Source organism: Paroedura picta, chromosome 4, assembly GCF_049243985.1.
Source record: "Paroedura picta isolate Pp20150507F chromosome 4, Ppicta_v3.0, whole genome shotgun sequence".
Lineage (NCBI taxonomy): Eukaryota > Metazoa > Chordata > Lepidosauria > Squamata > Gekkonidae > Paroedura > Paroedura picta.
In genome coordinates this window covers 133,399,242-133,426,877 of record NC_135372.1, presented here as the reverse complement: position 1 = coordinate 133,426,877, position 27,636 = coordinate 133,399,242, and the positions used below count along the sequence as shown (strand labels likewise).

Genomic DNA, 27,636 nt, shown 5'->3' with positions numbered 1-27,636 from the left:
GTTCTGAAAGAACTGCGAGTGGCCCAAGGTCACCCAGCAGGCCTCATGTGAAGAAGGAGTGGGGAATCAAACCTGGTTCTCCAGATTAGAGTCTTCCACTTTCCTCTAACTTAAGGATCTTACAACTGCCTTCCCTTCCTCTCCCAACAACAGGTGTCTTGGGAGGCTGGGGGGCTGAGAGATTTCTGAGAGAACTGCGAGTGGCCCAAGGTCACCCAGCAGGCCTCATGTGAAGAAGGAGTGGGGAATCAAACCTGGTTCTCCAGATTAGAGTCTTCCACTTTCCTCTACCTTAAGGATCTTACAACCACCATTTCCTTTCTCTCCCCGCAACAGACACCTTGTGAAGTAGGTGAGGCTGAGAGAGTTCTGAGAGAACTGCAAGTAGCCCAAGGTCGCTCAGCAGGCTTCATGTGAAGGAGGAGTGGGGAATCAAACCTGGTTCCCCAGATTAAGAGTCTTCCACTTTACCCTAAGGAGTCTCAAAGCGGCCTACAACCACCATTTCCTTTCTCTCCCCACAGCCGACATCTTGTGAGGCAAGTGGGGCTGAGAGAGTTCAGAGGGAACCGTGACTGGCCCAAGGCCACCCAGAAGTCTTCACGTGGAGGAGGAATGAGGAGTCACACCCAGTTCTCCAGATGAGAGTTCACTTGTTCTAAGCCACTGCACCATGCTGGTGCCAAGCTGTCTCTTGCATAATGCATTCACATAAACAAGGTTTCAGCAGAATCATGTTCCTGGAGAATGCTATCGTTAAATGACGTTCCTCAAGAACGTCATCATTAAATGACGCTCCTAGAGCTACATGAAACCCTAAAATAGCTTGATGGATTCCAAAATAAGGGCCGTTAGTAACAACGCATCTATAAATGTCTCTCGGATGCGCCTGTGTGTGTGTGTGTGGGGGGGGAGAACTGGGCTAGAATAGAACAAGAATAGCCTTGGAATAGCTTTGGGGTGTGTTTTGTCTATGAGGGCAGGGTGAGGCTGAAGGAATGCTACAGTTGTTCTGTCTCAGAAACGGGGCTCAGGTTGATTTCGAACCTCCCCCTGCAATGATATCACAGGATGCCAATTTTCTCTTGCGTGTTTGGAGCTTGGAGGACACTCGGCTGTGAATTTCAATATCAGGCTGGGCTGAATTCCTGACAGAAGGGGAGGGGAGCAGTGCATCTCTTTCTGCGACATGGAAGTAATGCTGATGCAGACAGACAATATGACCCCCCCCCCTCTCAATTCAGGGGAAAACCTGTTTGCAAACACACCTTCAGATCTCGTAGGAGGAATGAAGGGTATGCCTTAGATCAAACACTGGGCCAGATCTTCCCCCTTAACCTTCTTTGCCATCTCCCCTCTCTTGTGCAGTTTCCATGGTTTGTGTTGGCAAAATCTGGCTTTTCCAGGGATCATCTTCCATTGGTTACCAGTTGAATACTGGATCAGGCATAAGGTTCCGGTAATCAACTTCTGGGCCAGGGGTAGGCAAATTGTGGCCCTCCCGATGTCCATGGACTACAATTCCCATGAGCCCCTGACAGCATGTGCTGGCAGGGGCTCATGGGAATTGTAGTCCATGGACATCGGGAGGGCCACAGTTTGTCTACCCCTGTTCTAGGCCATATACTATCTGGGCCATGATTACCTGTGGAACTGCCTCTCTGCCTATACCCCTCAGAGAAACATGCCTTGACCAGAGCCAAGGCTTTTCAGTCCTGGCCCCCCTTTTGGTGGAACGAGCTCCCAGAGGAGATCAGAGCCCCGCTAGAGCTGAATCAATCCCGCAGGGCCTTTAAAAGGGAGGTCTTCTACCAAGCCTTCAGTTGGGGCCAATGAAAACAACTGGGGACCCTTGGGGCTCCTCTTTTCCATTCAGTGGAATCTGAAAACACTCCCAAAGTCTGGAAAATGTCAGCTACCGCAGTTAATAGTTACCCAGCTTTAATGTCAAAAGAGTTGCAAGTTATATAGGTTGTGGGTTCGTGAATGCTTATGTATTGTGTCAAGAACTTGTACTGCACTGCCTTTTCTCTATTTGCACTGTAAACCTGAGTCCAAGAGGGAAGATGGCACATAAATATAATAAAATAATAAATAAATAATTTTAAACTCCTAATTTCCAACGAGACCCTCTCTTGCAAAGATGAAATGCATCCTTTTCCAGGGTGCTATAAGAATTATGAGTCTAAAACTGCTGCATGCGACATCTGTTTAAGGTACGTTTAACCAACTTCACTCTACTTGTGTGGACTGAAAGTAGCATACAAGACTACCCATTGCACAGATATTAGAGAACCAAAAATAATCTAAACCCAAATTAACAACACAGGGAGGGCGTGTGCTAGAAACACTGCCCTTGATGGCTGTAAGGAGCCAGCTTGGTGCTATGCTTAAGAATGGTGGCCTCTAATCTGGAGAACTGGGTTCGATCCCCCACTCTTCCGCATGCAGCCAGCTGGGGAACCTTGGGCTAATCTCAGTTCTCTCTGAGCTCTCTCAGCCCCACCTACTTCATACAGTGTCTGTTGTAGGGAGAGGAAGGGTAGGTGATTATAAGGCACTATTCCTACAGATAGTAAAGAGCAGGGTACAAAACTTCAGTTTTTTCTTCTTCTACAAGTGCTCTCCCCAGGCAGACAGATGTTATTACTCAACTGTCTGCTTGAAATGCATCTTGCTTAAGGTGATCATATTTTAACACTGGTACAGCAGGACACCATTGACAGGGGAGGGTCCTTATTAAAATTTGGTCTTTATGGAACAACAAAAATTTTCATAGAATGCATAGAACGCAAAAATAGTATTGTAATATATATTTTTTACTTTCAACATAAGTACAATTTGTCAGGTGCCCCCAGATGAACCTCCAAAAGTGGGACAATTTGGTCACCTTAATCTTGCTTCAGTAGATGCTAAGGGAGTGTGAAGGTATGCTTTCATCCTCTAGCCAGCTTGGTGTAGTGTCTAGGATTATGTACTTCTAATATGGTAAACCGGGTTTGATTCCACACTCCCCCACAGGCAACCAGCTGGGTGACCTTGGGCTCGCCATGGCACTGATCAATCTGTTCTGACCGAGCAGTGATATCAGGGCTCTCTCAGCCTCACCTCCCTCACAGGGTGTCTGTTGTGGGGAGAGGAAAGGGAAGGCGACTGTAAGCCGCTTTGAGACTCCTTTGGGTAGAGAAAAGAGGCATATAAGAACCAACTCTTCTTCCCAAAATAACCAACCAGCTTACCATGTCACACTGAAGAGTGCAGAAGTCCCCTACATTTCAGTAAGGATCTAGGTAAGGCAGTATTGCAGAACCAACACAAACTTAATACACAGGCACACAGAACTGGGACTCATGTAGTCCAACCCGTTCACAATGCAGGACATTTGACTACCTTACCCCACTCCTGACTCTCAGATAAGAGACCCTTTTTCCCCAAACAATATTTTGGTCTGAGTTATACTAGCCTTGCAATTATATCCACACAAGGCTCCTTATGGCTGCCAGTTTCTGATTGAGGTATTCCTGGAAATCTGGGGGCAAGCATTGAGGAAAGACACAGCTGGGTAATAATGCTGTAGAAGCTACCCTCTGAAGCTGTCATTTTCTCCAATATGTAATCTCTGTGATCAGGAGAGCAGCTGTAATTCCAGGAGCTCTCCAGGTCCCACTTGGAACTAGGGTGCCTACCCTCATTAATATTTCAATAGCTTATCTTCTCGCCCATATTTACCCACACGGCAAGATACCTGTGTTGCATTATCCGTCTGAAAGAGCCAACTCTCCGAAGTTCAAACACAACTTTCCCCGCTTTGCTTTCGGACACAGATAAGTACAAGCAAGGATTTCTGCAAGGCAGGATTATAAGAATAAGCGGATCTAGTTCCTTCTCTGTTAACCCCATCCTTCACTTTCTAACAGTATGCTGACAACACAGGAATTAAATAGATAAAAAGTTTTAAATTCGATGTTTACTTCTACATCAGGGATAACTCTTCACCTGCTTAAATTCTACACATCGCAATGGCGATTCTACTTAACAGGCCAGTCTCTAGGAACTTGGGACTACACAAAAAATATATTTGCATATTGCTGACATAAGTATTGTCCCAGGAGAAGTCCAAGATTCTCCAGCTTTGTTCTGGGGTTCTCCTCTCTTTCAAGGGACTTTAACTGCCACTCATCTTCAATGTGTAAACAACATGTAAATTTCAAAACCAGGGGTGGCCAAACTGTAGCTCTCCAGATGTCCATGGAATACAGTTATCATGAGCCCCTGCCAGCACATGCTGGCAGGGGCTCATGGTAACTGTAGTTCGTAAACATCTGGAGAGCCACAGTTTAGCTACCCGTGCTCAAACCCATTCAGAACTATCACAGTTTCTGCTTTTCTCTCAGTGCCCAAAATAAATACATAGAAACAGAGCTCAGCAAAAGTGACAACACCACTCAGAAAACATCTCACAAATCAGAATGCTAATTCTCCCCCATTTTGATGGCAAAGCAATGCATGGGTGTGGAGAACGTAGATGGAGAGAACATTCTCCCTTGCTCTCATAACACTAACATTCAGAACCATACTGCCCCAAGATGTCACGGTGAGGGAGAGTATATAGAATGAATGAATGAATGAATGAATGAATGAATGAATGAATGAATGAATGAATGAATGAATGAATGTTGAAGGGCAACAGACTTACCACAGACAAAAGAAGAATACCTCTTCTCCCAATGAGTAATAAAGTTGTGAGATTCACAGCCACTGGTTGTAGAGATGGCTACGAGCATATATGCATATAAAAGGGCATCAGACAGATTCATGGAGGGTAAGGCTACTAGCCACGGTTACTAATGGGACTACTAGTGCTAAAAGAGACCATCAGGGAACAGCCTTGGCCTCCACGTCCTGTCTGTTGGCTCCTCCAGGTAACTGGCTGGCTGCTGTACTTGATGGACCATTGGTCCGATTTAGAAGGAACTCCATCTTACATTCCTCTCTCTCTCTCCCCCCCCCCCAAGAAGAGAAGCCATTATAAAATCCCATATTACCTGGGAACTGATTAAACCCTCTCCGATAGTGGTCTTCCAACTCCCTAGAGCCAGGTGATATCCATCTCCTGGGCAGCAGCCTGGAATCTTCTCAGTTGTAAGCTTGTGACCTCACACTGATGTGACAGGTAAAGGGAGAGCCACAGTGGCTGCCTCACTCAGCGAAATAATCCTGGGCAGCAGACCAAGGAAACCTGAGGACACGGCAAACATGCAGAGGTCTGCCACAGTGAAACAGGAGACATGGAGTGCTCTTTTCCACTGAAGAATGGCCTCACTGGTCTGCTCCTTCCAGTTTGTATGGGAAGAGATGCGGAATAATGTAGTGGCCTCACTCTACACGTGTGCACCAGCAGCAGGGGCCAGCAAAAGAATTCCATCACAAATTCCAACAAGTCCTGTATCCCATCTTCTTCCCAATACCCTACAGAAAGCTTAGACTCATAGAGTTGGAAAGGGCCATACCGGCTATCTATTCCAACCTCCTTAATGTAGGATCAGCCAAAAGCACCCAGGATGAGGATCTGTCCAGCCGCTGCTTGAAGACTGCCTCACCACCTCCTTAGCCAAATGTTCCCAGTGCTAAACTACTCTAACTTAATCTTTTTTTCCTGATATCTAGCCTATATTATTCTGCATGTGGTTTAAAGCCATAATTGTGGGTGCTCTCCTCTCCTGCCAGCAGGAGCCCTTACCTGCCCTTCTCCAAGTGACAACCTTTCAAATACTTAAAGACAGCAACCATGTCCCCTTCTCAACCTCCTCTTCCTCAGGCTGGATCCTTCTAGTAGCTCTCCTCGGAAACCTCTCAATTTTGTCCACATCCTTTCTGAAGGGAAGTGTTTGATCCAAGATGCTTGGGTCACTGTTAAAGACAGGGCCAACTCTTTGACAGCCACTAAAACCCTAGAGTTGGAAGGGGCTATCTAATCCATTGAACCTCCTGTTCAATGCAGGACCAGCCTAAAGCATCCAGAATAAGTATCTTTCCAGCAAACTGCTTGAAGGCTGCCAGTGAAGTGCAGCACTTTGTCAGATCTGGCTTTCTCAAGCCTGTCGTCCTCTACCTCCTACGAGTTCACTCATGGTATTTTGCAATTGCTGCACAAGTCCTTACCCCCAGAAAGTTGAGAAGCATGCAGCAAAATACTCAACAGCTTAAGAACACACCCTTGTTTATGTTGATACGGAATATGCAAAGGTAAACGCCGCATAATCCTGCTCCCTTGAAGAATGCTTTTCTTTGTGGTGAAAAAAAATTCAGCGCCAACAAACAGCACTTCGTATTCATCATATATGTTCAATAGGAAAGCACACACGTAGGGTCAAGCACGCCACGTTTTTATTTTTAAAAGGGTCTTTAAAAGAAAACTTTTTAGTAAACAGGGGAAGGCCTATTGAGCCAAGGGTACTTCTTCACAACCCGGCTTCAGGGAAGGCGAAATTATTCGATACAAGATGTTCTGTGGATACAAACCACAGCCTAGAAATTTAGAAGACTAATTGGGCTTCCATAGTAAATAGTCTGTGAATCGGAGTACAAATCTTGCTGGGGGGGGGGGGTGAGACCGGCTTTTTAAACAACGCAGCTTTTTTTTTTTTTTTACCATTTTCTCCTTGACAGCTGTTCTTGTTAGTGACATTTGCCTGAGCTAAACCAGCAAGTTTATAATGATATAAACGGAAGCAGACAAATAAGGAACAGGTTGTGACACTCAAGCCAGTGGGGTGAATTTTTCAGGGTATTCCGTCGCTGACATCGACATCAGGATATTCCACTGCTGATGCCAATAACCAATAAAAACAGCCGGAGGGCCGGCTAGAACGTGAGGCTGGAGCTTCCCAGAATGCCATCAGGTCTTATGATTTAAAGCAGTTCTCCACTGTAAGCATCTCATATGTCATGCAAATGGAGCCTCAACACATAAAGGGAGGGTGCGCCAGGAACCATCTACTGGCTGGGTGACCCTCTGCAGCCGAAGTCTTGTTTACTTCAGCTGATAGCACACATGAGTCAATCTGTTACTCATTTTTCACTCTCCATGCAAAACAGTCTCTCTTCCCACCCAGCTAGACCACATGTCATCAAATGTATGCACACAAACACACGCTCAGCATCTTAGCTGGTCTGCACCATGATGCGATCAAACAGTTCTTGGCCACAGAACACCATGCCACAATAAATGCAGGAGTCCTTAAGGCATCGCAATACTCTGTTGCTAAATCAAGGCCACAGCAGTCAGTGAGGAAAAAAAAACACATTTTAAATGCACTTCCATTTCCTAGCCTGCTTTAAACTGGATTATGTTGACGGTGTAGCTCTCGCTGAAGTAAAAAACAAAAACAAATTATTTAGCCCTCCAAATGTCACTTGAGTATCTGGCAATACCAATGAAAGCAGAAACTCCTCTGATGCACACATTATAAATAAACCTGCTGGGTGCTGCCTAATATCACCTTATTATGTTGCCAGCAGCCCTGCCTCTCAGGGCACCGGTTTGATTTCTAAAGCACGAGTCTCAAAAGAAAGCCCTGAATCGGTCTATAAAGAGGCTTCTCTCTTTGGCTGGTGTTCTAAGAATAGCTGATATTTACCTTCTTTCTCCCTCCCCGCACCCAAAGTATAGTGTTACACAGCAGGCCAAAGGTCCCAGAATCTCTTGACACACTAACTGAAACCACACAGTCTATGCACTTAAAGGGTCTGCAAGCAGCTAAGAGGTTTCTGTAAAGAGCACAAGGACAGCTTTCTCGTGTCCCACAAGGCCGGGAGAGAACTCCAGTACCTCTCCGCTAAACCTTTAACGTTCTGCTCCTTGGAGCATCAACAATTAACCTTGCAATGTAGTACTGTTGAAATGCCAAACCAAAGCATAAGGCCAAGTATGATAGAACCTCACCAATTCTGAGATCTCCTCCAGTGTTCCCTCTTAAGCTATGTGCATGAATGGTGCTCAGCAGGAATCTGAAGTGGACAAGGTCCTGCGATGTCCATTTTAAGATGACAGTAGTTATATTTCTGTTGTGACCCTCAGTAAGGGGGGGGGGGAGTTAGAGGGAACACCAGTCTCCATTCTGACACCAAATCCGCAAAATATGTTGCAATTCCACCAACAGGACCCGAAGCAGACTTTCAGCTTCAGCCTTCTGCAGCCTTTAAAAAACCGACCTCGGCTCGGAATTGCCCCTTAAGCATACCTATCATTCCACACAGGTTGGGCAAGGCAGATTTTTTAAAAGCAGATTTTCCTGTTCTGCACAGGACAACCCTGCCTGTTGCAAAAGAACATCCAAAGTGCATTATATCCAATGAGTCGGAAGGCAGCCCTACGGAAGCCAAGGGGCTTCCAAAGAAAAACGCCGACAATCTCAGGGCCTATTTGTTCCGCACACGCTGGATAACGCCCTTTCGACGTGCTTTTGCAGCTGCACTTCCCCGCGCAATACAAGATCCCCTGCTCCGAGGGTGCATAGTGGGCCACGGTGGTCGGGGTGGCAGCCCCGCCGGTTGCGCCCGAAGCGCCCAGGGGAGCGCCCACTGCGCCGCTTTCCCTGCCGCCAGGGCCGAGGAGGAGGCCGCGCCGAAGGAGAAGCGCCAATGCGCCGCCGCCGCCTTCTCCCTCGGCCGCCCAGAGGTGGCTCCGCAGCGGCGCCGCGCCTGACGAGAAGGGCGCGGGGTGGGGCGGACAGCGAAGGGCCGCGGCGCCCAGGACGGCCGGCCAACCAGCCAGCCAGCGAGCGGTCGGCCCCGGAAAATGGCTGCCGCTGGAGCGGAGCCCTTTTGGGCACGGTGGCGGCTGCAGCAGAGCGGGAGCGGAGAGGCGCGCGGGCCACGACGGAGGCGGCGGCCGCCCCACCCGACCTACCTTTGAATTTGAGCTCGTGCTGCGGCTCCAGGGACAGGACCTGCTCGGCTTTCGCCATGTTCCCGCCCGCCCGCTCCTCCGGCACCCGGCGAGGGAAGCTGCGACCTCCGGGCGGGAGACGGCGGCGCTGGGAGGGGCAAGAAGGCGGGCCGGGCTGCCGTCCGCTCGCCTCCCTCGCAAGGACTCCAGCGGGAGCACGAGCAGCAGCGCCAGGCGGCGGCGGCGGCGAAGAGGACGCTGCTCCTGCTGCTGCTGCTCCTGCAGCAGTGGGAAGGGGAGGGCCGGCCGGCGAGAGGGAGGGAGGGAGGCTGCAAGCTGACGTCAGCAGCAGGGGGAAGGGAAGGGGAGCGGCGGCAAGCCCTCCTTTCGGCCGGCGGAAGGAGCCGCGGGCGCGCAAAGTCCGCCGCCGCCGCCGCTGGAGAGCAATGCGCGCCCGGGATGCACGCCTCGTGCCCAAGTGGCGCAGCGGGGCGAAGGAGCTGGCGCCCCCCTTCGGTTTGGGTCCCGGCTCGCGACGCGTGTGGCGCACCTGGGATAAAGCGCTCTCAGGGCGGGGGTTTCCCTGTGCGGAACGGGAGCGGCGCCTTCCAAAGTGCGCTGCAGGTGCCCGATTCACCGTGCGCGGAATGGCCGCGCGTGTGGAGTTTATGAAGGCCGCAATCCCCGGCCACCATGGTGATCCCGACTGGCAGAAAGGTGGGATATAAAATCCCACATCTGTTTAAGTGCTGTGGAGTTCAAGTTGACCCATGAGGATGCCTGTAGGCCTTTTCAGGCCAGGAGAGGTGGTTTGCCATTCTTGGCTTGTCTCTGTTTGGCAGCCTTAGACTTTCTGCCTGGCCTCCTATCTGCATACCAAGCAGGGCCAACCATGCTTTGCATATCTTAAAGATATTCCCTATGGCTGCCGCATAAGAACTTTTCACATCAGCAATCCTGTGGACAAATCTGTTGCCCTGTAAGTTGTTGCTGTGAGGGGAAGGAGGCAAGGCTAAAAACCTTGCAGGGGTGCGACATGGATCCTCCTCCAAGGGAAGATGAGTTCTGCTGTGTTGCTTGGGAACTGTTTCTTTATTGTTCAGAACGGACAATCCCTGGGGAAGGGTGTTTTCGGAGTAGCACCCAGTTGCGTGACTCGTGAATGGGTCAATGGAGGGAGAAAAGCCAATAGAAGTATCCACTGGAGAATTCCCTTCTCAGCAGCTCATCTTGCATGAGAAGATGGTTGGTTAATTGTCAGGTGTGTGGCAGCTCTGCACCCATTGGTTAATGCAGGGGAAGTCAACCTGTGGTCCTCCATATGCCCATGGACTACAATTCCCATGAGCCCCTGCCAGCATTTGCTGGCAGGGGCTCCTGGGAATTGTAGTCCATGGACATATGGAGGGCCACAAGTTGACTACCCTTGGGTTAATGCACCTTAGAAGTAGATTTTCCTGTTCTGCACAGGAAAATCCAGCTGCAAAAGCACATTGAAAGTGCATTATCCTCCAAGTGCAGAATGAGTCCATGTGTAATTCAGTAGGGATAAAAATGAAGGCACAAATTCAAGTCCATTCACTTCTTCCTTGTTGCTTTCCAGTAGCTGGGGGCTGATGTCATTGGTGGGTCTCCTCTGCTTCTTAACTGCTGTGACACAGGCAGCAGTTCCACAGGTGAAGTTCTTCTCACGGCTGCATTGCACATTGCCAAACTGGGGGGGAGCTGCTCCCATGTGGTTTCTGCCCATCGTGCCGCTGTTAAAAATACAGAGGAAAAGGTGGCAGACCTGCTAGGCTTCAGTTCTGGGATCCCATTATGGGTTTTTTCCCCTCCCAACAGCTGATGGCTCATTAAAATTAGGCTAGAGGTATTAATTGCAACAGTTGCCTTTTTACACAAAATTGACGTCCCTAATTAGAGACGCTGTGAACTTCACAGTGAATGTGTTCAGCTGGCAAACGTAACCATTTTCTGTTGGCATGGTCGCTGGTGAGCCAAGACGCCAAACAACCTTGCGGGTGGTGCACGGCAGCTGCAACTGAATGTCTTTCTGCCTTGCTGCTTTTGCATTTGTGCAAGTGGGTGTCATCAGCCCTCTTGCCTCCAGGATCATGGATCAGGGCCCTATATAAGTAAAATGGGTTGAGGTCAGGGGAATGGCTCCTGTAAGTCTATGCAAAACTGTGTGCATGTGAGAGAAATACCAATAACAACAGAGACTTAGATGAATACCAAACCGTGAGCAAAAAAACCCCAAAACAACGGGCCGAATCCTGCAACGTGTAGCGGCAAGCATCATGGGATCACCAAATAGCTAAGTGCAAGAAAGAAGTTCCTTTGCAACAGTGGCTCATCTCTCTGGCATCTACTCTGGCATCTGTTCTGCCATCTCTCTCACCCTCACCCACTCAAAAGTCCCAGTCAAGGGCATCACTCAGAACCTGTTTCTCTCCGCCTCCTGCACCTGTCTGGAGCCTCTTTAGTCTCCATTGTAGTAACACCTAGCCACCATGGTGATCCCGACTGGCAGAAAGGTGGGATATTAAATCCCACATCTGTATAAATTCAAATCCCTCCTGACAGAACCTACTCTGTCTTAAGTAGGAAGCCTAGCACAGAACACAAACAAGCACCGTCAAATTTGAAAATGGCTCTATGTAGCACCCAGTATACTATAAACTTATCAGTGAACTAAATGCCTCACATTTCATATTAAAGTGCTCCCTGATTGTATCCCCGAGTCCTGAAATATTTTAAAGTGCGCAGTGCATCTAGTAGCTTGAAACATCTGCAGGTAGAGTCATCAGGATGGAAACTAAAAGTCACTATCTCTTTGAGTCTCACCCTGATGTTTTCAGAACGATGTGAATCACATTGCTCCTCCTCCTTCATAACATTCTGTGCCACAGGCAGGGTCAGCTATGGGCATTACTTGGATCGGAAAAGAAGAGGCTGAGAAGGGACAGGATTGCTCTCTTGAAGTATTTGAAAAGCTGTCACTTGGAAGGAGCAGTCCTTGTGGGCAGCAGAGGATAGGACCGGCAGTAATGGCTTTGAAGCAGGGGTAGTCAACCAGTGGTCCTCCAGATGTTCATGGACTACAATTCCACAGGTTGACTACCCGTGCATTAAACTACATGTAGTTTATCGTGGGGGAGGGGGAGGGATTCACAGAGTAGTTCAGCAGTGGAATGGGCTGCCTAAGGAGGTGGTAAGCTCCCTTTCATTGGCGGTCTTCAAGCAGCAGTTGGACAGGACAGATAATTCTCATGGATGCTTTAGGGTGATCCTGCACTGTGCCGGGGGTTGGACTAGATGGCCTGCATGGTTCCAACTCTACGATTCCATTATTTGTTTCATTCTCTGTTCTCAAAAATGTGTCTTGGGTTATCTTGCTTGATCAGGCAATGATATTCATTGGTGGTTGATATTATCGAATGACATCACATCTCCGTGCCCTCTTTCATCTGACAACATCAGCAGTTCCTGTTCAGTGCAGTGTAACATCTCTCCTTTTGTGATTCGTGTGGTGTAGGAGTCCACTGATGGGTTAAGTGGTGGGGTGGGGAGAGATCCAGACAATCATGGTGCTCGTAGTGCTATCTCTTTGCTTAATATCTGTCCCATCTGTGGAAACGTGGGCGGAGAGGGCTGCCTCGTTTTGCTCCACTTCAGCTTTGGAGTTGTGCAATTCCAGGCTTGTGCGGAGGCAAATAAGATCTCCATAACACTTAAGTTATTGTACGAAGAACAGGTAGACCTGGCTCGCTTGACTGAAACCTGGCTGGAGAAATCTGTTGACGGTGTTGTCTCTGTGCCAGCTGGGTGTGAGGTCCTTTACCAACCTTGAAATGAAGGATAAGGACTGGGTTACTTATTATTTTCTGCCTGTGTTTCATCCCTGCACTTCCTTGGCAGTCTCACCTGGACTGACACCTGCCTAGCTTCTGAGGAGACTAAGCTAGCCTAACCATCAGAGTTATATGTATCTGAGTTGGTTATATGGCCTACTCCATATTCCAAAAGACAACAGCCAAGTGTATCAAAGGCCACTGATAGATCTCACTGTATCAACTGGGGTGACTGTTCTCTGTCCAACTTTCGGCAAAGCTTAGCACCTCTAAACCTGCTGGTTTCCAATCCACATCTGGAACCAGATTAAAATGGCTCAACAGGACCGTTTATGCACTGAGAACTTCACTGCTCTAGCTCCCATGCAGGAGCACAATTGGGGGGTTGGATGAGTTGCACCAGGCCAATTGCTCCCCCATGTGGGTACAGGAAGTGGTGGGGCAACCTGCCACGACTGAAACTCCAGCCTGCAGCACAGCATGAGACCTCCAGTGCATAAACGGCCCAGCAGATGTATCCTCCAGGAATATCTGGAGCTGTTCCATTTCCCTGTGCTCCCCTATCTTCACTCCTAAAAGGGCAAATTGGAAACGGGTGTGTCTTTGGCCACATCAATCTCTAGCCAACAAAAGCAATTATCTGATAAATGCCTCCTTCAGAGGTTTAGAGGCATCGCCAAAAGCTCCAACTTACCAAAAGCTCCAACTTCTTTTCCCAGCATAAGAAGTGCATGGATTGAGGGCATCCAATGAATCTGATGGGCAGTAGGTTCAGGACGGACAACAGGAAATACTACTTTACACAGAGAGTGATTATAAATGTGGAATTTGTGGCCAAATGATGTAGTGATGGCCACAGGGATAAACAGTTTTCAAGTGGGAGTTAATTTTTGCAAAGCCGGTTAAGCGATCCAGGCTGATTGCTTGAAAAGCAGGTTGGTGTAGTGGCTAAGAGTGCTTTCTGCCAGCTGCATTTGATTTACCACTTTTAACCAGCTAGTTTGGTGTAGTGGTTGGGAGTGCAGACTTCTAATCTGGCATGCCGGATTCGATTCTGTGCTCCCCCACATGCACCAAGCTGGGTGACCTTGGGCTTGTCATGGCGCCGATAAAGCTGTTCTGACCAAGCAGGAGTATCAGGGCTCTCTCAGCCTCACCGGGTTTCTTTTGTGGGGAGAGGAAAGGAAAGGTGAATGTAAACTGCTTTGAGACTCCTTCGGGTAGAGAAAAGCAGCATATAAGGACCAACTCTTCTTCAATATCTGGGCTCTCTCAGCCTCACCTACCTCATTGCTTTATTGGTTATGATGAATGCTTGAATGTATTTATTGTGTTGTAAACTGCCCCAAGCCATCATCAAGGAAAGGCAGATATAAATCTAAGTATATATATATTTAAATATATAAAGCTGTCATGGCGAGTAGCCATTGATAGCTCCCTTCTCCATGAATTTGTCCACTTTTCTTGGAAGAGAGAGCCAGCTTGGTGTAGTGGTTAGGAGTGTGGATTTCTAATCTGGTGAGCTGGGTTTGATTCCCTGCTCCTCCACATGCAACCAGCTGGGTGACCTTGGGCTCCCACAGCACTGATAAAGCTGTTCTGACCAAGCAGCAATATCAGGGCTCTCTCAGCCTCATCTCCCTCACAGGGCATCTCTTGTGGGGAGAGGAAAGGGAAGGCGAATGGAAGCCGCTTTGAGTCTCCTTCGGGGAGAGAAAAGCAGCTTATAAGAACCAACTCTTCTTCTTCTTCTACAGTAATATCAGGGCTCTCTCAGCCTCACCTCCCTCACATGGTGTCTGTTGTGGGGAGAGGAAAGGGAAGGCGAATGTAAGTTGCTTTGAGCCTCCTTCGGGCAGAGAAAAGCAGCATATAAGAACCAACTCTTCTTCTTCTTCTCTTCAAATATCACAATAAATCCTCTTGACAAATGCAACAGACCTGAAAACACTGGTCTGCTCTCTTGTAACTTTGTGGTTGGGCATGCTTTGTGTGTGGGCCAAAATATTATACTGTGGACAAGAGTGGACATCCAGAATTCTTTGGGAACAGAGAAATCGGATAATTAAGGTGGCTCAGTCAGAGAAGGGAAAGAAAAATGGAGGGAAAATCTTGCCACTGAGGGAAGGAAGTGAACGGGTGCCTCATAACTGCCCTGAGCTCTCAGGGAGGGCAGTATAAAAATCGAATGAATGAATGAATGAATGAATGAATGAATGAATGAATGAATGAATGAATGGACAACCTAGAAATTTCAACTGGTTCAAAATCTGCTAAAGGTTTTTGCCAGCAAGTCAAAGCTTATTTATGGTGAACCCACAGGTTTCTCAAGGCTTGCCATTGCCTCTCTCTGCTTCATGACCCAGGACTTCCTTGGAGGCCTCCCATCCAAATACTAGCCAGGGCTGACCTTGCTGAGCGTCTGAGATCTGATGAGATTGAGTTAGCCTGGTCTGGTAGGGACAGCCAAAACACATCTGGCCTGTTATAAAACAACTGCAATGCCTTATCAGTTTATTTCTGTGTTCCATTCCAGGTCCTGGTTATAACCTTTACTGCCTGGGACCCACATGTTTGAATGCCCATATCTCCGCGTAACCCAGTTAGTGTCCTCTGATTACCATATTCTTCTTTATTATTTATTTATTCCACTTAATTTAATGCCCTACCTCTCTCTCCAAAGAGGACTCCAAATGACTTGTAGCATTCTCCCCTGCTCCTTTTTATCCTGACAACAACCTTGTAAGCTAGGTTAGGTTGAGCATATATGGCCAGCAAAACGTCCTCCAGCAAGATGCCATAGTGGCTTTTTTAAAAGTTATGTTTAGTTTGTAAAATCCCTTGATCTAGAAACAGAAAAGCAAGTTACATATACGTATAATAATTTTGCGAATAAAGTGCGTGGAAAGTACCAGTTACAATAGGAAACACCCTGCTCCTTTTTCTTTTAAATATTTTTTTTCATTTGACAGCAGCTTAATCACACCCAGTTATTCTTCCAACCTACTTGGAACTTGCAGAGGAACAGTTGCAAAACCAGATTCTTAATGCGATTTGCACGTGACAGGCTGGTACAACTGGGTTTAATTACAGGGTCCCATCCAAGACAAGCCTGAAGTTTTAAATAATGTTCTGCAAAAGTAGACTGAAAAAATAGCCAGGTGCGATTAAGCTGCTGCAAAGATAAGCCTGCCGTTTTAAACAGCTCTTCCCAAAATGTAGATTGTAAAAACAAGATGTGCCTTGCTCTGCATGAAAGCCAACATTTTCTTTGTAAGAGAGCCTGACCGGGCAGGGGTTGGTGAGGTGAGGTAGGACAGCTTTTCTAACGAAACCAATCGTGTTTCTGGACTTAATTTGCATTCTATCTTTTTTCGATCAAGGTGGTGTAAATGCATTTCGAGAAGGCCTCCGGTATAGGCCTTATACCTGATGTGCTTTAGCAAGATCACACACCTTCAACCCAGCCCCTAATGTCATAAAGTAGTTCTTACACAGAGACTCTGACTCAGTGGAGAAGCATCTGCTTGGCAAACAGAAGGCTCCCGTTCCAGTCCCGGCATCTCCAGTATAAAATATGAGGTTGTAGATGAGGAGGGGCTTTGGCTCAGTGACTGCCTTTCATACAGAAGGTCCCAGGTTCAATCTCCGGTATCTCCAGTGAAACCATCTGGAAGAAAGTTATGTGAAAAACCTTCGCGTGAGACCTTGGAGAGTCACTGCAAAGGCTCCGTGGACAATACCGGCTTTGATGGGCCAAGTCAGTATTATTGGAAGAGTTTATATTTTGGAGGCCAATATTAAGAAATGTCAAAGGGTTATCTTATATTTTGTTGGGGATGGGGGAGACCCTAACAGGTAACTTGGAACAAGCCAACGATTTATGTACACTTGAAGAAGGCTGCTAGAGAACCTTAATGGGCATAGTGCATTGGTCTATTGGTTCAATAGTCTCTGATTGGCTGAATTGCGATCCCTCATTAGCATAGTTGTTGGCATTGGCAGTATGGCATTCACATACGTAACATTCTCCAGGTATTTCCTGACCTTAACAGCCAATCAGATCTCCTGTACTAATCAGAAGCCCTGCTGGACAAGTAGCCTCCCCTGGCCATGCCCCCTTTCTAATAAAAATTGGCATGAACCAAAAAGGTCCCCAGTGCCATGGATTTAGACTCTCAGCTGGAGACTGGTGGATTGAAGTGAAATAATTGTTTAGACTATTGACCTTTGTTGCAGCCACATCATTTTGCTCAAAGAGTAGTCAGCCTATTTTAAGGGTTGAGAAAGCGACTTGAGTGGAGAAGTAATTAGTTAATGATTAAAACTGGCTACACGCAGTTACCTTGTACTGTGCAAGGGCTTAAATAGTTTGTTTATTTTGTAAACTTTGTAATATTTTGTTTGCTTTGTAAAATTTGAAGTTTGACTTTGCTTTCTTTATTCTGTTTTGTCTACTTTGTTTTATTTTGGAGGGGGAGATGTGTGCTGTTTGAGAGAAACAAAATCACAAAACATAATTTTAAATGTTTTGGAGGACCTTTCATGGTAGTTTCCTTGCACTAGGCTCTGAGACTGCTTTTCCCCATGGGGTGGTGTTTGCTTTTAAAATGGTGCTTCACGGAATAGCATTCCATATGGAAACCACTTTGAGCGGCAAAACAGAGGCAGCCAACCAACATCTTCCTTGAAATTAAAAATACATAAGGTAAAGGTATCCCCTGTGCAAGCACTGGGTCATGTCTGACCCTTGGGGTGACGCCATCCAGTGTTTTCATGGCAGACTCAATACGGGGTGGTTTGCCAGTGCCTTCCCCAGTCATTACCGTTTACCCCCCAGCAAGCTGGGTACTCCTTTTACCGACCTCGGAAGGATGGAAGGCTCAGTCAACCTTGAGCCAGCTGCTGAGATCGAACTCCCAGCCTCATGGGCAAAGCTTTCAGACTGCATGTCTGCTGCCTTACCATTCTGCGCCACAAGAGGCTCTTAAAAAAAAAAGAGGCTCTTTTAAAAATACATAGTGGTGTCTTAATTTGCTGGTTGTTCCCAGTCCCAGAGAAGTATGCCTTTTCGGTCAAGGCCCCTACCTGGTGGAATGAGCTCCCGGAGGAATTGTGGGCCCTGAGGGAGCTTTCTCCATTCTGCAGGGCCTGCAAGATGGAGCTCTTCCACCAGGTCTATGCTTGAGGCCGGGGTCTGAGTAGAAGATCTGATCAAGGCCCCTCCCTTGGTGCTAAGCAGTGGTACGTCAGGATCATCTTCGGCAGGGGTTATGACTCCCCTCTTGCCATTTCCCTATTGGAGGATGTTATGGGGGGTGGGGTTGTAGTGTGTTTATACCCCCATGTTCTTTTTCCTATATGTTGTAATTTTTATGTCCTTTTTAATAGAAATAAAATAAATAACTACGAGAAACACGAGCATTTTAAGCACTGTCGAACCTGAATGGGAGCTTGGTCTGTTTAGCCTGGAGAGGAGGCGACTGAGAGGGGATCTGATAACCACCTTCAAGTATTTAAAAGGGTGCCATATGGAGGATGGAGCAGAGTTGTTTTCTCTTGCCCCAGAGGGACGGACCAAAACCAATAGAATGAAATTAATTCAAAAGAAATTCCGTCTAAACATCCTGAACATCCTGACAGTTAGAGCGTTTTCTCAGTGGAACAGGCTTCCTCGGGAGGTGGTGAGTTCTCCATCTTTGGACATTTTTAAACAGAGGCTGGATAGCCATCTGACGGAGAGGCTGGTTCTCTGAAGGTTCAAGGGGGTGGCAGGTGACAGTGGATGAGCGATAGGGTTGTGAGTGTCTTGCATAGTGCAGGGGTTTGGTCTAGATGACCCAGGAGGTCCCTTCCAGCTCTTTGATTCTATGATTCTATTAATCTCTTCTTGCTCTTCTTGGCACGGAGATGGTCTTCTGCAACCCTGGAAGACCGTTTATGCATTGGAGGTTTCATGCCAGGCTGCAGGCTGGAGTTTCAGTCCTGGCAGGTTGCCCCGCCTCTTCCCGCACCCACATGGGGGAGCATTTGGCCCGGTGTGCCTCATCCACCCCTGATTTGTGCTCCTGCACGGGAGCTGGAGCACTGAAGTTCCCAGTGCATAAAGGGTCAAAGTGACTTGCTTTGCAGGGCGAGCTCAGAACATTTGTCTTGTTCTGCAGGCTGCTGAGATCACAGAACAGCATGCTTTCTCCTGAACAGAAAAAGGAACCCGAAAGAATGCCTGACGGCTCCCCACGGAACAAATAGAGGCTTAATAAAGTCATTGACAGGAAATATTTCTTCTGACTTTTCCTTTGGTTTGGGCCTGTCACCCTCAAGGCAGAGGGCTATATTGATGGGGTGGTCTCTGGGAAACGTATGCTTGTAGAGTTGCTGCTGACACAGCATATTTCTCGGGCCAGCAACATGTGCCTTAGGAAGGATCAGAACAAATTTAGAGCCCAGTGGCACCTTTAAGACCAACCACGTTTCATTCAGGGCACGAGCTTTCCTGTGCAGGTTCCAGAGATCAACGGGGAAAACCCAGCAATTTGGATTTGTTTGTGTTCACTTTATATGGAATTGCAGGGAAACATTTGGCCACAATAAACATGCAACTGTCTACATTAAGAGAATAATGGGAAAATAGATTGCTGACAGCAGTTAGCTGAGATCTTGCCCTTCTGCCCACTGCCTGTCTTCTCAAGCACGGAAGCCTCTCGTCTACTTTGAAGTAAAGGATTTGGCTGCCTCTGTTCACAGGGTCATAAACACGGAATTTCAAACCAGGCGGCTATGTGAGTCTTGTCAGCAAGGCTTTAGGGCCTCTTGGTCAGAGAATAGAGCAGGGATTCCCAGCCATGGCAACCCTGTACTAAAGCCCCCTCAATGGTATCATGTTGTCTGATTTTTGAAAATGGCGGCTGGGGAGAGCCCTCCCACCCTGTGCCTGCCGTTCCCACCTCTCAGGGGGAAAAGAGGTTTTAAATGAAAAAGAATTCTACCCTTATTTGGGCAGGTGGACCCGCCCCCTCCCAAAGTCCCCAATTATGGGCCTGTAGTAGGGTGGGAAGGGGAGGAGCCCTGGCCATTTAGGGTTCCTCTCACTTCCAGGGGGCGTGGCAGGGAGGTGTGGCCAGCTCACCACTTCCTGGTATCTCCCGTTATTACTGTTCATCTCCAAGAGACCAGTTCGCCTGGAGAAAACAGCTGCTTTAGAGGATGGACTCTTTATTATTGTACTTGTCCCTCAAGCCTGGGGTAGTGGTTAGGAGCGCCAACTTCTAATCTGGAGAGCCATGTTTGATTCCCTGCTCCACCCACATGCAGTCAGATGGGTTAGAGCTGTTCTCACAGTCCTGTTAGAGCTGTTCTCACAGAGCTCTCTCAGCCTTGCCTCCCTCACAGGGTGTCTGTTGTGGGGAGAGGAAAGGGAAGGCGGCTGTAAGTCGCTTTGAGCCTCCTTTGGGTAGAGAAAAGCGGCATATAAGAACCAACTCTTCTTCTTCAGTAATATCAGGGATCTCTCAGCCTCACCTCCCTCACAGGGTGTCTGTTGTGGGGAGAGGAAAAGGAAGGCAACTGTAAGCCACTTTGAGCCTCCTTTGGGGAGAGAAAAACGGCATATAAGAACCAACTCTTCTTCTTCTTTTCAAATATCACCAAGTTTGAATTTTGATTCACTTTACTTTGTTTTACGATCTAGTTTGATTGTTTTAACTACGTTAATAAAGGTATTGAATTGAAACTTGATCTCTGTAGGCTGGAGATCTGTTGTCATTCCACAAGATCTCCGGGCCCCTCCTGGAGGCTGGCAACCCTGAGTAGCAGGTAGAAATGCTGAGTGGTGGTTTCCACAATTCAAGTTCAGGGGACAAGATCAGGCAGGCCGAGTCTCGTCTGCTCAGCTGGCAGCTCTGCGGCATCTTTATTTTAGACGGCTGGCAATGAAACAATCCCAGGGAATGATAGATGTACATTGCTAAGTGGAATGCACCTATTACATGGCTCAGCCCTCCGAGTGTATCTACTGCAGCGACTTCATTTAGATTAATATTTATTGCAGTCACGTTCCCCTTTCTTCCCTTACGGATCTTTCGCCGGGCGGGGTGGGGGGGTCTTCCATTGAGACCTAGGGATCCTTAGCGTCATCAAACCTGCTGAGTCCCATATTCTCCAGCCGCTCACCAATTACCACAGATAATTGGTGGTATCAAGTCGCCACGCCATGGAACTGGTGGGAACAGAGAGGAGGTAAAGATGACAAAAGCCAGAGTATAAATTGATGACTGCTTTTTCACTTAGGGAAGATTCTTTAGCCGTGGCACAATAAAAAGGTCTTAGAATTTGTTCACTGCCCCGGTGTGACCATTTGGATGAAGAACCCCTCACATAGGACCCAAATATTCCTCTGTCAGTGCACACCAGCTCTTACACACCCAACCATACCCAATCCCAATTCATGAAAGAGAAATGTCTATTTCTGCAGACACATGAGTAGGTGGGTCGCAGTCTTGTAGCTCTGGCTGGCTTGGGTGGCCTCCACTAAATATTCCTATTTCCCCATATTTATTTGTTTGTTACATTTCTATGCTTCCGTTCCCAGCACAACAAACTCGGTATACGTTTAAAACCATGACAATTAACAATTCTTCTTCTTCTTCTTCTTCTTCTTCTTCTTCTTCTTCTTCTTCTTCTTCTTCTTCTTCTTCTTCTTCTTCTTCTTCTTCTTCTTCTTCTTCTTCTTCTTCTTCTTCTTCTTCTTCTTCTTCTTCTTCTTCTTCTTCTTCTTCTTCTTCTTCTTCTTCTTCTTCTTCTTCTTCTTCTTCTTCTTCTTCTTCTTCTTCTTCTTCTTCTTCTTCTTCTTCTTCTTCTTCTTCTTCTTCTTCTTCTTCTTCTTCTTCTTCTTCTTCTTCTTCTTCTTCTTCTTCTTCTTCTTCTTCTTCTTCTTCTTCTTCTTCTTCTTCTTCTTCTTCTTCTTCTTCTTCTTCTTCTTCTTCACTGGTTTTAGATATGCTTCTTTTATAGTATTACAAGCAAGAGCCCACAATGACTAGTAGGTGAATTTCCCTCTCCCTTGCTATTTCCTTTCCCCCTTCCTTGAAAGTCATAGAATCAGAGTTGGAAGGGACCTCCTGGGTCATCTGGCAGAGAAAGGTGGCATATAAGAACCAAGTCTTCTTCTAGGTGGGGCTGAGAGAGCTCTAATAGAGCTCTGTGAGAACAGTCCCAAGAGAACTGTAACTGGCCAAAAAGTCACCCTGCTGGCTGCATGTGGAGGAGCAGGGAATCAACCCTGGTTCTCCAGAGAGTCCACTGTTCTTTAACCACCACACCATGCTGGGCATATCCACCATGCTGGGCATATCCATTTTGTAAGTCAAACTGTATTGTCTGAACTCTTTCAGATGGTTATTGTCTAAGCCAGGGGTAGTCAAACTGCGGCCCTCCAGATGTCCATGGACTACAATTCCCAGGAGCCCCTGCCAGCGAATGCTGGCAGGGGCTCCTGGGAATTGTAGTCCATGGACATCTGGAGGGCCGCAGTTTGACTACCCCTGGTCTAAGCCGTGAGCTCTAGCATGCTGCCTCCCAGTGTGTTTCTCAACATCCACTTGCTCCTTATCTCAGCTAAAGAACCAGCCTTGGACTACTGACATTTCGGTGGAATGGGTGGTGCTTCAGAAGGGGTCATCTCCGGGTCAACACTTATCTGGAATTCCCATCATTTTGTGGTTCACCTCAACCCTCATGGCACCTGTTTTGTGATTGGTCCCCCCCTCCCCATGTCAGCCATTTTATTGTTGCCTGCTACCAGCCCTCAAAAATTCCCACTGGTATATGCTTGTGTGGCCAGCGCCCCCTTCTGTAATCTTGTCCATGGACTCCTACACTAGATTTGTTTTTTAAAAAGTGTAGGTATAGTGGTTAAACATGGTGTCCTCCGATCTAGAAATCCAGGTTTGATTCCCCACTCCACATGCAGCCATCAGTGTGACCTTGGGCCAGTCCCAGTCTGTTAGAGCTGTTCTCACAGAGCAGTTCTGTCAGAGCTCTCTCACAGCCCTCCTACCTCACAGGGTGTCTGTTGTGGAGAGAGGAGGGGAAGGCAACTGTAAGCCACTTGGAGCCTCCCTCGGTCATTGAAGCTGGGTATGAAAACCAGCTCTTCTTCTTAACCTTCTAAACAGTCACCCAATTCCCGTTTCTTTGGGCTGTGACAGACAGCCACAGTTGTCATCGTGTCCTTAGCCAGTGTCCTCTGATCCTGTGAAACTCAGCAGGTTCCCAATTTCCTGCTTTCATGACATTCCTTGGTATTCTATATCATGCTATGTGCGGGAGAAAAGGAAATGGAATCGCTCACAGGCCTTTCCAGGCAAGGAAATCACAGCGTGAGCCCAGCATTCCAAAATCCTTGGGCTGTAAAGAATGTTTCCGCTGGCAGAAGCCATAAAGAATGGCACGCCACAGACAGAATCCCTGTGTGAATCACTGACATCTTCATACAGGTCCCTCCGTCTCCTGACGGCAAAAGCAATTACAAGGAGACGGGGGGGGGGGTGGTGGTGGTGGTGGAATTTAAGCTGCCATTTTAGATCTGATGGCCGCAAGGATGCCATGTCCTTCAGCAACGAAAGAAATCTGAAAGGGTCACACTTTACTGGGTACAATAGATATTTGGGTCTCAAAGACCTTATTCTACTGGTGGAGAGGATCATAGTGGTGTTTTCTTTCCCCTCCAGAATGAAATATTAATGGAACATTTTGAAGAGTGATAATAACCAAGGCAGAATGCAGTTTAACTAACCATTTGGCACCTTTTGCTAGCATTAATTTAATATGTTTCCAGTTGCTTAACAGCAGGTTCTGAAAATACACTGCTGCTGAGTCTGCCAGCAGTCATTCATCTTTTTTTTTTTTTTAAGCCTTCATTTTAATTTATTTATTTTTTCCAAAAAAGACACCCTACGATGAAGGAGAAATTCTTTTAACGTGTAAGTTTTGTTTAGATGATAATGGTCCAGCCCATCCTAAAAGTTTTGGCCATGTAAAATGGACAGGAATTCTGGGGATTTTTTTAAAGGGGGTGCACTAGATAACCCTGGAGGTTCCTTCCAACTCTACAATGCTATGAATGGGACATAAAACTCATTCAGACCAATATTTCCTAAAACTAGATTACACCTTTAAATCCCCGATGCTTAGTCCCCAGTAATCAAAAGCTAGTTCAAAAAGTTAAGTTAATGCAATACTTACAAATACGGGTGAAGTTGGGGGACTCTAAACTTCTCCAAGCAGTGGGAGTGAAAGCCTTTGATTTCTGAAAGTGGCCCCTTCAAAACACAGGCTGGTTTCTCTAATGTAGCCACCAGCGCATGGAAGCGTAAGTGAAAGATGTTATAGTAACAAGAGTTAGCAGAGAAGGCAGAGGTAGCTGAGATGGAAGATTTTTACATCAAGCTCAGAAGTCAGCAATGTGTTGTTCCACGCTTGGCCCAAGGATTTCTGGTGCCCTAGACCAGCGGTCCCCAACCCCTGGTCCGGGGACTGGTACCAGACCGTGGATCAGTCGGTACCGGGCCACAGCTCCTTGTCCTCCTTCCTGCTGCTGCCACCGGCTCACCTTTGGTGCTCTCCAGCGGCCGCCATGGCTGGGGCTCCCCCTGCTGGCAGCGCCCTCTAGCAGGCGACGGGAAGTCAGGGGCGCCGGTGGGAAAATGGAGCAGGGGCTCAACCGGCGGCGGCGACATCCCTCGGCAAAAGACTGCCCCCCCCACCCTCGGGCCTCAGTAAAATTGTCAAGCATTAACCGATCCCTGGTGATAAAAAGGTTGGGGACCACCGCCCTAGATAAAGTATGACAGGGTGACCCAGCTCAGCCTAATCTTGTCAGATTTCAGTAGCTAAGCAGAGTCAGCCCTGGTTAACACTTGGATGGGAGACCAGGGTTGCTTTGTAAAAGGCAGCTATGGCAAGTGACCTCTCAACATCTCTTATTCAAAAAACTTAGCGTCACCATAAGTCAACTGCGGCTCACGTTTGATGGCCAAATTAGGGCTCTTCTGCCCAGCCCCAATGAATCACACTGAGAGAAACTTTTTTTATATTTCTACTACTGAAGAAATATAGACACAGGGGAGTTCCCAAATCTGTGTGGAGAACAATAGGATTACATTATATTAAATACCTTTCCCTTGGAGGTGGGAAAACATGATGCCCTTGAAGGATGCGCCAATAGCCTGGGGTCTCTACCTCCCCACTCCACCTCCCGGGAACACCCTACAGCCCTTACGCCAGCCTTCCGGGAGCTGCTGTCAGGTCCAAAAATCTGCTCGCATGCTTTCCCCGCCAACCTCCAATTGTTTACATAAACAGTAGTGACACACTCTTCTTCCATTTCTCTAGCCTTGAGAGGGATTATCTCAGTTGTAAAATAAACTTTGGTTTTGTGAGAGAACTCATAAAAAAACACATTCCAGAGAGAAGCAGGCTGTTTTCTTTGCCTGGTAAAGACTTGAACCAGGACAGGACGTAGAATTATAGCCAATCCCTAATAACTATAGGATCAACCAGAAAGTGGCAATCATTTTCTTTACCACCAGGACATCAAGTTCGAACTTGGAACCAAGTGGATCAATACTACCAACAGAGGGCAAAAAACATGGTGGGAGACCAGTTGGGGAACCAAGGAAACCAGCTGTTGTAGTGGACCAGATGCTTTTGCTGCTGGGTTTGCCAATGTAGAGAGCGCCATTCCCCATAAAGCGGCTTTAAGTCAGGAGGTGCAGCTGCCTAAGGTTACGGCTGTCGCCCACAAAAACAAAGGGAGTGCTCTTCATGGGCTCGTCATGTTTGTTGAACAAGAGGAGCATTTCTTAAATGACGTTTTCTTTCCTTTGACAGAAAAACAAGGACCCAACAGAGAAGTCTTCTTCTCCAGTGGCAGCAAAGATGGAAGAGTATGAAGCCCCTCCCAGAAGCATAGGAGCAATGGGTGGGAGAAATAGCCCCAAAATCTCCAACGGGGAAGGGAGTCTCCTTTTCTGTAACTAGGCTAAAGTTCATTGTTGGCTTCTTCGTGGTTCGCCAAGTAATGTTCAGGAACTGAAGAACTTTTGCAAATTTTGATGCGGAGCCAGTTTGGTGCAGTGGTTAGGAGTGAGGACTTCTAATCTGGCATGCCAGGTTCGATTCTGTGCTCCCCCACATGCAGCCAGCTGGGTGACCTTGGGCTCACCACAGCACTGCTAAAGCTGTTATGACCAAGCAATAATATCAGAGCTCTCTCAGCCTCACCTCCCTCACAGCGTGTCTGTTGTGGGGAGAGGAAAAGGAAGGTGACTGTAAGGCGCTTTGAGCCTCCTTCGGGTAGGGAGAAGCGGCATATAAGAACCAACACTTCTTCTTCACAAAAAACTGTCCAGAGGTTTGGTTCAAATGGTTCAGAGCCCGAGCTAACCAGATCATGGTGTAAATGTTGCTAAGGCAAGACAAATCAATACTAGGGTAACTGAGTTTGACCATTGGTCCTTGAGAATGTTGTTTTAAAATATAAAGTAGAACATAAGCCATTTTGAATGGAGCACGCAAAAAAATGATTGCACTCATAAAAAAATGGGAACCCCTTTCCGAACCAGCTACCCAAAACTTGTACAAGGGAATCAAAGCAGCACATGTTACAAACAGAGCAATTTATTAAATCATTTACACCTTAACTTAGCACAATACATCCAGCATGTAAGTTAGCATATTCTTATGAAGAGTACATTTGTTTAAGCTGTAACCAAGGCTGCTTAACATGTTAAAGAATCCTTGATTCTAACAAAATCAAACTACAAAAAAGAAATAGCATCCCCCTTACAAATGCCGTGAGATTAAAAGTTTAGATTTTCTTTCGTATTTCGCCACCCTCCCCCTCCCACCCCAACAGCCTTTACATATCAACAATACAGATATACTGTTCAGATCATCTTAGGTCCAGCCCAAGAACATTAAGGAAAAAAAAATAAAGCTGTCAGACTTTCATACACTTGGCAATTCACGGTTAATGCATTACCACTAAATCAGGTTAGATTTCATGGAAAGGGCCTGATCCGTTGCAGTTTTACCTGTGCAAGCCTCACTGAAACTAATCTGGGTTTGAAATTTTTTTTTAAAAGAATTGTATCACTCCCACAGTTGACAAATGCAAATACATCAAGCACAGTTTCAGCATACAGGGACTAAAATCAAACTTGCTTTCTCTAAAAGCCAAGCGTGACCCATAGGCTTCCGAGCGCGACATAATTTATTAGCTCAAAAACAAAAAAAGAGTGACCAGTGTAGACAATTGCAGGCTCACAGAATTCCAATCCAGAGCCTGTAAATTACAAAACGGAAGGGGAGGCTCTTTTTTACATTTGACTCCGAGGAAATTGTTCTGTAGGGTAGGCGTTGCACAGAAAAGGCCATTGATCCTACGGCGGTCAGACGGCCCTTGCAAAACCTTTACAAGAAACTGAGCTGGTTGAAGTGGGTAGCAGTTGGCATTTACCAAATGGAGCAAGACTCTGTCCCCAGCACCGCTTGGTGTAGAATGTTTTCAGCGGAGATTGAGCAGGCGGCAGTTCCAGCGAACTGTGACCCTTCTACTTTTTAGGTGTGCTAGACAATGCTTTTAAGAAGGAAGGAGTGTTTTAAAAAATTTTTTTGGAAGCTGTAACCATTATTATGTTCCTGCTGCAACCATTATCAAGTCGCTTTCTGCACCAAGCTATAAATTGGAGTGGACTTTTAAAGTGACATAGTTCAAACGTATACTGCAAAAATAATACCCTGAAGCATTCCTGGGAATGACCGCTCAAGTTTTCTCAAGAACCCCTTGCTAAGGAAGGCGTTTCTTCTGGTTAAGGAAGTAAAATCACG

At 47.0% G+C, this 27,636-nt stretch overlaps 1 protein-coding gene and 1 long non-coding RNA gene across 2 annotated transcripts in view; one reads left to right on the top strand and one right to left on the bottom strand.

The window, feature by feature from the left end:
• Positions 1–9,196, bottom strand: part of VAPB (VAMP associated protein B and C) — a 60,697-nt gene extending 51,501 nt beyond the window's left edge. Inside the window, exon 1 of the mRNA XM_077335714.1 lies at positions 8,912–9,196. Within this exon, the coding sequence (XP_077191829.1) occupies positions 8,912–8,969 (58 nt within the window). The 5' untranslated portion in view covers positions 8,970–9,196. The remainder of the gene's footprint in view (positions 1–8,911) is intronic.
• A 78-nt stretch (positions 9,197–9,274) lies between these two features.
• On the top strand, positions 9,275–18,055 carry LOC143836425 (uncharacterized). Its single transcript, XR_013230603.1, has 3 exons — positions 9,275–9,607; positions 15,281–15,346; positions 16,128–18,055. It is a non-coding gene; the product is annotated as an uncharacterized LOC143836425 (long non-coding RNA).
• Positions 18,056–27,636: the final 9,581 nt, after the last annotated feature.